A 12073-nucleotide genomic window follows, 5' to 3' on the forward strand; every position below is an offset into this window, starting at 1 on the left:
TGAAAATTATACACTCCCTACCTCTAAAACCCTACCTTACAAAAAAAAAAAAAAAAAAAAAAAAAAAAAAAAAAAAAAAAAAAAAAAACCAACCCAACCTTATAGATTGCCTCAACTGAATCTTCAAATTAAAGCCGTTGAATAATGTTAACCTCAAATTACAATTTTGGTTCAAGCTTTAATTGTGATAAATGAAAATAAGCAAAGGAGGTAGGCAGAATGACAGAGCAGAGAACAATATAAACTAGAAAAAACGTGAGAAAAATAAAATAAAAGGGTTAAGATGACTTGGGGATTAAAATTGCAGACATTGATACTGCTCTTAGAGAGGTGCTAAACCAACTGATTTTGTATGAAAATTGTTGAAGCTAGATTGGATGATTTGAACCGTAAGCATGAGGCATATTGGTTTCTTCGATCTCGGGAGTTGGAAGTTTGTGATGGGAATAAGAACACAAGTTATTTCCATCACAAAGCTTCTCAAAGGAAGAAACGAAATACAATTGATGGGCTTAGGGATGAGAATGGAGAGTGGCAGGATGACAAGAAGAAATTGGAAAAGATTGTGAGCAACTACTACTCCAAACTCTTCACTTCGTCTGACCCAAGAGCTACGGATATTAATGAAGTTTTGCAATATGTGAAATAAGTTATGCCGGAAGAGAAGAATGCAGACTTGCTTCGCCCTTATACAAAAGAAGAAATTTTCTCGGCTCTCCAACAGATGCACCCATGTAAGGCACCAGGACCGGATGGTATGCATGCTATTTTTTATCAGCGTTTCTAGCATATTGTTGGTGATGATGTTTATAGATTTGTTAGTACTATGCTTAATAATAGTTCTTCTCTGAATACTATTAATTATACTAATATAGCTTTGATCCCGAAAGTGAAATCACCTATTGTGATGTCAGAATTTAGACCCATAAGCCTTTGTAATGTTTTATATAAATTGGTGCCAAAAACCATTGTACTTAGGCTTAAGCATATCCTTCCTGATATAGTGACGGAAAATCAGAGTGCATTTGTGTCAGGGAGACTTATCACAGATAATGCTTTGATTACACTTGAGTTGTTTCACACCATGAAAAAGAGAAGTCGGAGTCGGAAAGGCTCAATTGCTTTGAAACGTGATATGAGCAAGGTTTATGATCAGGTTGAATGGGGTTTTCTAAGGAAGCTTCTTCTTACGATGGGTTTTGATGGCAGATGGATGAATTTGGTGATGAATTGTGTTACGACGGTTTCCTACTCTTTCATCATTAATGGAAGAGTGTATGGGTCGGTGTTTCCTTCCAGGGGGATCCGGCAAGGAGACCCTTTGTCTCCGTATCTGTTTATTCTGGTGGCTGATGATTTTTCTCATATGCTTAATAATTAAGTGCAGGACCGAGAAATTCATGGGGCCAAAGCTAGTTGGAGTGGTCCTGTTATCTCACATCTTTTATTTGCCGATGACAGTTTACTTTTTACAAGAGCTAACCGGAGAAAATGTGAAGCTATAGTGGATATACTCAACAAATATGAAGTAGCATCTAATTAGAAAAAATTAATTAAGAGAAATCGGAAGTCTCTTTTAGCAAAGGAGTTAGCGTCGAGCGGAAGAGTGAGTTGATGGGTTTGCTTAATATGCGCCAGGTTGACAGACATGGCAAGTATCTTGGTATTTCGACACTAGCAGGGAGATCAAAAAATTAAAGGCTATTTTTTGTGCTCTTACTCACAGAATTTGGAAGAAATTACAAGGTTGGAAGGAGAAATTATTGTCTAGAGCCGGGAAAGAAATTTTACTCATAGCTGTAAATCAAGCAATCCCGACGTACTTGATGGGAGTGTATAAATTACCAGCCTCTGTGACAAGTAGCATTCGATCAACCATGGAAAAATTTTTTTGGGGTCAAAAAGATATAAAGCGAAAAATTCACTGGAAGTCGTGGGAGGTTATGAGTACTCCGAAATGCTTGGATGGAATGGGTTTTAAGGACATTGAAATCTTTAATGATGCTCTTTTAAGGAATCAAGCATGGAGATTAACGCATATGGAGGACTCTTTGCTTAGTAGAGTAATGAAAGCGAAATACTACTCTAATTGCTCTTTTCTTGATTCGCATCTGGGTTATGGGGGGAGCTACTCTTGGAGGAGTATATGGAGCTCTAAAGCGCTAGTTAAGGAGGGTATGATTTGGAGGATAGGAAATGGCACGTTAGTGAACATATGGAATGATCCGTGGGTAGCTGATGCGGAAGGTCGATTCATCACATCAGAGGTGTCGGAAAACATATCTAAGGTTAGTGATCTCGTTGATTTTGAGAACATGGAGGAATGGAATGTAAATTTAATTGGTTCTCTGTTCAATAAGAGGGACCAAAATTGTATTTTATCCATCCCTTTGAGCTCATGTGCTCCTGGCGATGTTATCACTTGGGCATTCTCGAAGGATGGTTTATATTCGGCTAAAACCTCATATATGCTTGGGAAGGGGTGCAATTTTGACACCTTCCATCTTGCGTGGGTGAAAATATGGGGGATGAAAGTGTCTCCTAAGGTTCCACATTTTTTATGGAGAATGTGCACCAATACTTTGCCTACAAAAACGCTACTTAAGGCTCGCCACTGGCGAGGAAGATGCGGTGTGTCCACGGTGTGGTGAGGAAGATGAATCGAGTTCACATGTGTTGTTTGAATGTGAGCGTGCGAAAGACCTGTGGGATGCTAGTGGTTTAGTGGATTTGCTGGAAGACAGAACTGGCTCGATCTGTTGGTGAGGTGGAAGGCTGCTCATGTTAAGAAGCAACAGCGTGCCTCAATCTTGGTGTGCTGATTTGGGGTGAGCGCAATTCCTGAGTGTTCAATGGGAGGAAAACACCAACAGATGTTCTTATGGCTAGACTTGACAGGATGATCGAGGAAGTGGGGAAGTACAACGCTATGGTCTATAATTTTCTGACTCCGCAAGCCCCCAAAAGCAAGGCTAGATGGACTGCTCCCCTGACTGGCTTGACCAAGTTAAACGAACGCTGATGCGTGTTTAACCGGTGAGGGGTGGATTGGGTTGGGAGTAGTGGCGTGCAACCATGTTGGTGAGGTTCTTTTCTCGGCAACTCGCAGGGTCAGAGCTCACTGGCCAGTTGAAATAGGGGAGGGCTCTTCTTTTAGCAGTGAAGCTCGCAAGAAGATATGGGTATGAGAAGGTTATCCTCGAATTGGATTGTCAAGTGCTTATTAATCGCCTCTCTAAAGCTGCAATTTATTTTTCGGAGTTTGATATTATTATAGAAGATATTCTGTCTTTAAGTAGTAATTTTTCTTCTTTTATTTGGTCTCATGTTAGAAAGGATGACAACTATGTAGCTCATCACCTTGCTAGATTAGTGTCGTTTGGAGTGAACTAGTTTGGGTCAACCATTGTCGTATGGAGATTTCTCCATATGTGCTCTCGGACTCTTTTGTCCCTTGATTAATTAAATCTAGCTCGGCGTTTTCTCAAAAAAAATAATATATAATTTAATAATATATAGTATTTACAGTATATGGTGGTATTTGTCATGTACTGTAGACTCTCCCAATACAAAGATATATCATCCAAAAAACAATTTTTAAGGGATTCCTCCTCCATCCATGTACCATAACTAAGACATTTGGTCCCATTTCAACAAAATCTCTCCACTATGCCAATTCCACTTACACTATATTTGAGTAATTTCAAAGTCAAAAGAATCTCATATAAGAAGATACATTAATTATATACAAAAAGAAAGGGGAAAAAAATAAATCATATGTAATGTTTTAATTTGCAAGTCATAAAGGCTACTATGTACTAGAACTCATGGGAGGAAAAAAAAAAACAAAAAAAAAAATAAAAAAAGGGAGGGGACATGATTTATTATCATATTGTTATATTATAAGGTCCATATATAATTATGGCCCACGAGCCACGATATAGTCCCAACTTCCTCTTGCTGATCAAACCATGAAAATTAAAACTATGGACTTGAAAAAAAAAAAAAAAAAGAAAGTTGTTTACCTACCTTAAGCTAATTGATTCTTGTCTAATAATTAATTAATTCTGACCTTCTAGAAACTAATTAATTAAATAAGTTGATCAGGCTATGGTTGGCGCTATAATCTATTTTAAAATATTTACATGTAATCATGTAGCTTACGAATTAGTTATCGAATGTCTTGTGATTTACCAAAATAAAAATAATTAGATAAATAAATAACTTGAAGTACGTAGATTATGTAATAGTGATAGGAATTTACTGAAACACTAATTAATATAATTTCTTCAATTATTTTATTGAGTGAAAATTACTTATGAAGACATATCGTAACATGTTAGCTATTTCGCCTTACTCAAATTATTATTACTACTAATAAAACATTTCAAAAATTTTGTCCACAAGCAAAAAGTGATTATTGTTGGTTTAGATGATGAAATCAAGAAAACTCCACTAATATAACGTGTAAAAATGTCATTTTCTTTGAATGGGAGCAACCAACCAACCACTGTGCATTGGTGCAGCAGGAGAAACTTGTTATAGTGCCATGATTCAATATCCTCATTTTTTTCTTTAATTTTTTAAGGAAATATATTATTATATAATTCCCCAATTATATAATTAATATTGTGGTCCAATCAATGAAGTATTTATACGCATGCATGGTGACAAAAGAAAGGGAGAATATCTGGCGCATAGCTCCTATATGCAAATATTGCATATAGGATGGCAATGTAGTAAAAAAGTTGAAGTTGTAATGGGAATATAAAGTAGCATTTAATAGGTAAATAGTACCGTTAAATGTTGTAATGATATAAATATTATGCTAATAGTACAAATAAGTATGTAAATGGTATATCAAAATATTATACCATTGTGAGATATAATAGTACTACTAAGACATAATGGTACAATATACATGCATAATAATACAAAAAATGTACCATTAGAACCATAAAAAGTACTATTTTGAATGTCAAGACTCAGCGCTTTTCCACTTTTGCCCTCCTATATGCAAAAAAATGCATATAGGGACTATGCGACTAGTGGGACTCGAAAGAAAGAAATAGAGGGTTTCAATGTTGAAAATACGTTGTATGTGATGTTAGAAAAGTTGAGCATTGTCAAATTTAACGTCATAACCAGGAATTATAGGTAAATGAGGATATTAATTTAGATTATATGCAACTATATATGCAAGTATTAGTGATTAGTGATTTTTAAGTACATTGGTGCTTTATGTATTGTGAAATTTGTGGTTACGTACTTTACGTTGCTAATAAGTATTGTATGGCTGAATTGTTATTGTAGCTGATAATCAATTTTAATGCATGTTCCCTATAAACATATGGAAGTGATTTAACAGGCATATATGAGCAGAATTGATCAATTTTATCAAAGTTATCTTACATATATTGATTGGTAATTAGATTAGTTGGTTAATTGATTCTTACAATTAAATCGCGTCTACATGATCTTCTGATCCCTTATTCTCTCTAAAGCCAAAAAACAAAGTATCCTACCTATGGAAATTGCACAAGCTCGGTCAAGATAATATTAGGAATCACACATCCATGGAACTTCCACAAAATGCCATATGTTCGTTTGTTTTAGGACTTGAAAAAATGTAAGTTACTAATTCAAGCATTAGACTGGTGTATCTAGGCTAGGGTCTAGTGGAAAGAAAAATTAAAAGATAACGTTTTGCGTGAGACCGGACTCATTGTGAGTCCAATATATCTGACATTATCTAATATATTTCTCATGTTAAATATTAGATTATTAATGTCAGATATATTGGACTCACCGTAAGTTCAACTCCCCCAATTTTTTTTCGAAAATTAAATTGCCCTCTACCAATCCATCTAAAGTTGAATAAAAGTCCAACTATTAAGAGGCTTTCCTTATATGAAAGAGATTATTAAGAATACTTCCAAAGAGAGGCAAAACAAAGTGAAAAAGGACTGCGTAATTGCTAAAATGTATTTATTAGTTAGGGATATTAAGTTCGGCCTCACTTTAATTTGTTATTTTAAATAAAAAATTTGTGAGAGAAAAATAAATAAAATGAATTTTAGATGAAAATAGGAACTAAAACGAATGAGATTGATTGTAGGAAATATTTATTAGCATAAGTTTATTTTTCATTGAATTCTACTCAATGAAAAATTTATACATACAATCAAATCAATCGTTATTCGATTTATAGCAACTAAGTTAATAAATAATTACTAAATAACAACATAATTTGAGGATAATGATATATTTGTAACATTTAATTAAGATTGTGATATGAAAGATGAATAAAGATCAATTTTTGAGGATATTTTGTGAGTTTTTGAGTGAAAAGCAAATAAAGATATGATTTTGGATCAAGATCTAATAGAACAAGCTTAAATAATCAAACACTAAGTAAGACTATCTAGCAAAATAACTTGATTTACTAGTCACACAGTCTAATAAAACAAGGGTTTCAATCTAATCAATCACAAAGTTTGATAAATGATTGAGATTTTACCACAAATGAGAGATCATCACAAAGAACTCAAAGGAGAAAAACTCTTATATTTCAATAATCAACAAAGTCTCTTTTACATCATAAAATAACTCCTTTTATAAGGAGGCACTAATACATGAAATAAAACCCTAAACCTCATTAAATCTAAACCCTACAAAAATGAAAGGTTAGGATTAATTACAAGATAATAACTAAAATTAATGCAACCTAAGTTGCATCCCACATATGAGGAAAATCATCCAAATAATTCAAATCAAACCCAACTATTTTGCGGTCTTAATCGAGTCAGCATTAGTCAAATATTGTCAAAAGTACTGTTGATGCTCTCGCATCAGATTGCATATAAACATTAAATATATTTTATATAAATACTTATTCTAGAGCTTTGTTTTTTTTTTTTTTCTGTTTTTTTTTCTTTTCCTTAGAATTTTATAGGCAACCCTTAGGTTGCAATTCCTAATTTAATTTGTATTACACTGATGCGGATCAAGCATCAAGAATTTAGGAGACTAGATTTATTTTCTTTAGGATTTATTTTATCGTATTCATATGATTTAGGATAAAGATTAGGAAGAATTATCTTTTTATAAGATATAATTAGAGTTTGTTAGGAATTTATTTTATCTTTTAGGTTTGTTCATCCTATCAGGCATGAGACTCTATGCCTATAAATGTTTGTTTTCATTAATGAGAATTTAGAATGTCCTTGAGTTTATGAAAAACATAAAAATTGTGAGTTAGTTCGTGTTAAAGGACCAACTCAACCAAAAGCTTAACCTTATGGTTGAGGCCAAGGATTATGTTTATATACTCTATCACGCCCCCTCACATGAGAGCCCTTTGGGCATGAAATGTGGATGCTGCGTGGCCCCTCCGCATACCCTGTGTGAAATATTCCACTTGAAAGTAGGGGGTGGATGAGATTTGACCCCGTGACCTTTGTTTCACGCTGGCTCCGATACCATATTAACGGATCAATTCAACCAAAAGGTTAAGCTTATAGTTGAAGCTCAGGAATATGTTTTTATACTCTATCAGTTCGAGTGAATCGAATTGATTTCAAAACGTTACTTTTCTTTCAAAAACATCAAAATTTACGTTGCTTTTCTTTTTGTTTGAGTCGAAAAGATCATAATTTATTGAATTAGGTTTAACCGTGTATTCCTTATTGTGGTTTAATCCACATCATACACTCATGATAAATTGAAGAATTTTGGTCATCCATCCATGAGGAAATTCAGGGGAGGCAATTAATTATTAGAAAGTACAAACACATGGGACAACTTAAATGAAGGAAGTTTAGGTACAACGGAATGAATTAAATTTTATACCATAGATTACTCATACCATAAAAAAGTATATAATAAAATATAATAACCAGAGAAATAACTCACAACTACATAAAAAAAGTAGGGCTACCTACCAAATCCAGCACTAACTTAATTGCAAACCAATAGTCCTCTTTTTTCTCTACCAACTCAGTCAAAATTACATACTCTCCATTATATATATTTATATATCATATATTATATGGTTGGATTTTTAATGTTAAGTCAATTGACCCACCACAAATATTTTTCCTATACATCATTCATCCCTTACCCAACATTTATATTCTCTAAAAACACCCTTTATTCTCTATCCCTAGAAATACACTAGAAAAGATAGGTTCATTAGTACTTAATTAGAAGAAGAAACTAGCTTAATTAGTTAGAGGAGGAAGAAAATATGGGTAGATCTCCATGTTGTGAGAAAGAACATACGAACAAAGGTGCATGGACTAAAGAAGAAGATGAGCATCTCATGAACTATATCAAAGCTAATGGTGAAGGTTGTTGGAGGTCACTTCCGAAAGCTGCCGGTAATAAATCATTCTGATCTTTCAACACGTTTTTATTTTACTCGTAACTAAGGAAGCTCGGTGTGGTTGGTAGGAGCTTTACTATTCACAACCTTAAAAATCATAGTATAGGCTTAAATTAACTCCTATAAGTTATGGTTTTGAAGTTATAGGATATGTTCGATCAGTTGAAATGGTTCGACCTGTGTGAAATTAAAGATCAAGTCTAGTTTTAATTTGTAAATAGTTCATCTACGTACCTACCAAATAAAGAGCATGATACATGGAGCTATGCTCTATGATCTATCATGTACCATACATGCATCTTTATTGATTTTCCTTTTCTCTCTATTCCTTGTTTGTGGGTATGATCATCAAGCTCTACAAGCTTTAAATGATCACTTCCTTTTTTTTTTTTTTTTTTTTTTTTTTTTTTTTTTTTTTTTTTTTTTTTTTGGGAGATCAATAGCAAGATAGATGTTATTAACTCTCCATACAAAAACTTTAAATTTAAATTTATAGTTAAATTATATTGGTGGTATCAAAATTACATAGAATATTGTTGACAAAATACATGCGAGAGATATGCTTATAATTTACGTTTGCACTCTTATTTAGAAGTTCCATAAAAGACCGTCGATAGTGCTTTCTTAAAAATTATGAAAAAGGTGTAAACTATGAACCAATGGGGTAAAGTTATTAGTTGCTTATTCTCTAGTAAATAAAAAAAATAAATTATTTGCCTAGCTACTTAGAGTTGTTGTAATTAAGAGTGTTTAGAATAATTTATCCAGGCTTGTTCTTGAATAATAGTTTAAATATTAATAAATTATGATTAATTAGAGTTTCTTTTTACACAAATGGTAGCATTTTTACGTGGGTAAGACAGAAATTTAACAACGGTTAATCAACTAACCCGGCCATTACATAATATTATTGAATATGCCAATGTAATTTATGGATAATGATGGCAAAATTTTCAGAAATTACCCCTTCTTAATGATATGATTAATATGATGTACATATTATTATGGAGTCTAAATGTTGATTAATTATGCTACTAAATATTTCGAACAAATTTGTTTCTGAAAACCTCTTAGCTTATACACAAGTGTATATGTACAATTCTAACATTCTTTTTGTAAACTGTTTTTCAGGTTTACAAAGATGTGGAAAGAGTTGTCGATTAAGATGGATAAACTATCTTAGACCAGATCTTAAGAGAGGAAATTTCACTGACGAAGAAGATGAACTCATAATTAACCTTCATAGCTTGCTTGGGAATAAGTATGTTTTGCATTTTCTTTCCTTACAATTTCATTAAAAAAAAAAAAATCCAATCCCATTATTCAATAATCAACCTTTTAAATGGTCTTTTATACATAAATTAAGTACTTTGTATTATTTTAAATTTGTAGCTACATCACATTTTAAGAGAAAAAAAAAAAAAAAAAAAAGGAATTTGTAAAGAACAGTCTATACAATAATTTAAATGATGGAAATATTATTAAACAAACGCGTAAAAATATCGCTAGAAGGAGGGGTCGAACCTCCGACCTTGTGGTTAACAGCCACACGCTCTAACCAACTGAGCTATTCCAGCTCTCTTGAGTTGCTAAACTCATAAATGTTATTTATATTTATTTATTTGTGTGTTGGATTTCAGGTGGTCTTTAATTGCTGCAAAATTACCAGGAAGAACAGATAATGAGATTAAGAACTATTGGAACACCTACATCAAAAGAAAGCTTCTTAATCGCGGAATCGACCCGCAAACTCACCGTACGCTAAATTCCACCACTACCAATACGGCCGCCATAACCAACAACACTACCAACACATGTGCTACAACAAGGAACGTTGTAAGCAATAATAATTGCTACAACAAAAATAAGACGAATTGCAACAATAATACTTTCCAATTGATCAATGTACAAGGTTCAACATTACATTTTGGCCTAGGATCAAATCTCGAGTACGAGTTTACAACAAGTAGTAACGATGGAAAATACTATTGCACTACTCTTCCTATTAGTAGAACGTTCAACAATAATATTAGTGAACATTCTAATAATAGTAGTAGTAATAGTGTTGTGACCATGGAAGAAGGTTACAAAGAAATTAACCTCGAATTATCTATTAGCCTTCCTACCACACCCAAGATTAATTCGGCTAGTCATGAAACTACGACGAGTCAACAACAACAACAACAATAATACACGACAAGATACCAGGTTATTGGGACGGCCACCAGTTTGCCCGTTTTTACTAAAGGGGGAAGTGTATGTTTGTGTTATAATTTAGGGTTTCAAAATAAAGGTAACCAGCAGTGTCACTGTGCTATGACATTGGCTACAACTGCAACAGCAGCAATGTGTAATAGTGGTCAAATATGAATCAAATTCAAGGATTAATCCACAAACATTATTTAGAACTTTTTATTGCTTCATATATGATAATGTGGCTTAAGAACTATTTAACTTAAGTTGCAAAATTGGGGTGGCTTCACTTACGAATATTGTATTTCATGTTATATTAGATATTGTAATCACGATTAATAGTTTAGTTGGTAAATTTTTTTGAATGTTGTTACTCATAACACTTTTTTTTTTTTTTTTTTTTTTTTTTTTTTTTTTTTTTTTTTTTTTTTTTTAAGTATATAACAGTCTCCATATATAACTACTTCTAGATTATTTGAGTATATATGTCTCACGTCATTATTAGAGAGTAATAGAGAATAAACAAATAATGAGTAGACTAGCACAATAGTCATACTCATTCATTTAGGTCATCAATTTAATTTCCTTCTTTGCCTTCAATTTAGAAAAAAGTAAAGATGACTTATTAGGTTGATATCTAACGTTGTATAAATTATATTTTCCCTTATAGATAGCTGGGTTGGTAAAACTTTTTATATATATGGAAATTTATCTAGTCTAATTGAAAGTGTGTATTATAGTCGTTTTACGTGGTAATAATCATCAAACTGTCTAGATATATGCTTGTACCACGTGAATATATTAGTTTCTAGATGCTCTTATAAAAAAGCCCTAACTAGTATACCTTTCTTCATTTGAAAAATCTTTATAAGTAGGTAGTAGAAGATAACATTATAATCGTTATAATTTAATTTAACAATGACATCCATGATACGATTCTATTATAACATTATATCATTGAATTAAGTAGTGGTAGATGAGAAATTAACTTAATCAAAGATTTTTAAATAGTTTTTTAACTTGTAATTCAGAACAATTATTAGAGTTCTATTTTAAAAACGTGACAAAAAATTTTCTTGTACAAATAAAATGTAAATATTAATTAAATGTTTGTATTATGACTCTTAAATCTATATTTAACTTGTGAAATGCTCCCATGCATGAAAACACGTTGAGATGCCTTGGGTGTGTTAATAATTTCTCAGTCAACACACCAATACTACAAAATAATCTTGTAAAGTGAACCAATATACAAGTTTAAGTGTTTAACAATGATATTAGTTGTTAGAATGAATATTTTTTTAAGATTATCTTCAAATCTAGTTATAAATTATAGTTTGGGAGTATCATATAAGGATCTACTTTAGTATGTAAATAATTAATTAAATCAATATATAATATCTCCTTATGCCTTTTTTAAAATGATGCCCATTAATATAAGAGAAGGTATTGTGTGCGAACTGTCGTACGCAAATTATGCGTATGACAGGCTTG

At 32.4% G+C, this 12073-nt stretch overlaps 2 protein-coding genes and 1 non-coding gene across 3 annotated transcripts; 2 read left to right on the forward strand and 1 right to left on the reverse strand.

Annotated features, from left to right (window-relative positions):
- Window positions 1-652: 652 nt before the first annotated feature.
- Window positions 653-3022, forward strand: LOC110700199. Its single transcript, XM_021877706.1, has 5 exons — window positions 653-755; window positions 876-1329; window positions 1727-2509; window positions 2607-2758; window positions 2847-3022. The coding sequence occupies exons 1-5, from the start codon at window positions 653-655 to the stop codon at window positions 3020-3022; spliced, it is 1668 nt and encodes a 555-aa protein (XP_021733398.1).
- A 5040-nt stretch (window positions 3023-8062) lies between these two features.
- Window positions 8063-11186, forward strand: LOC110700141 (myb-related protein 308-like). The gene is made up of 3 exons (XM_021877632.1): window positions 8063-8381; window positions 9518-9647; window positions 10027-11186. Exons 1-3 carry the CDS (start codon window positions 8249-8251, stop codon window positions 10574-10576), a joined length of 813 nt encoding a protein of 270 aa, XP_021733324.1. The 5' UTR covers window positions 8063-8248; the 3' UTR covers window positions 10577-11186.
- Window positions 9890-9963, reverse strand: TRNAN-GUU. Its single transcript has one exon. It is a non-coding gene; the product is annotated as a tRNA-Asn (tRNA).
- Window positions 11187-12073: the final 887 nt, after the last annotated feature.

This window comes from Chenopodium quinoa, unplaced genomic scaffold, assembly GCF_001683475.1.
Source record: "Chenopodium quinoa cultivar QQ74 unplaced genomic scaffold, ASM168347v1, whole genome shotgun sequence".
In the NCBI taxonomy this organism is placed as follows: Eukaryota; Viridiplantae; Streptophyta; class Magnoliopsida; order Caryophyllales; family Amaranthaceae; genus Chenopodium; species Chenopodium quinoa.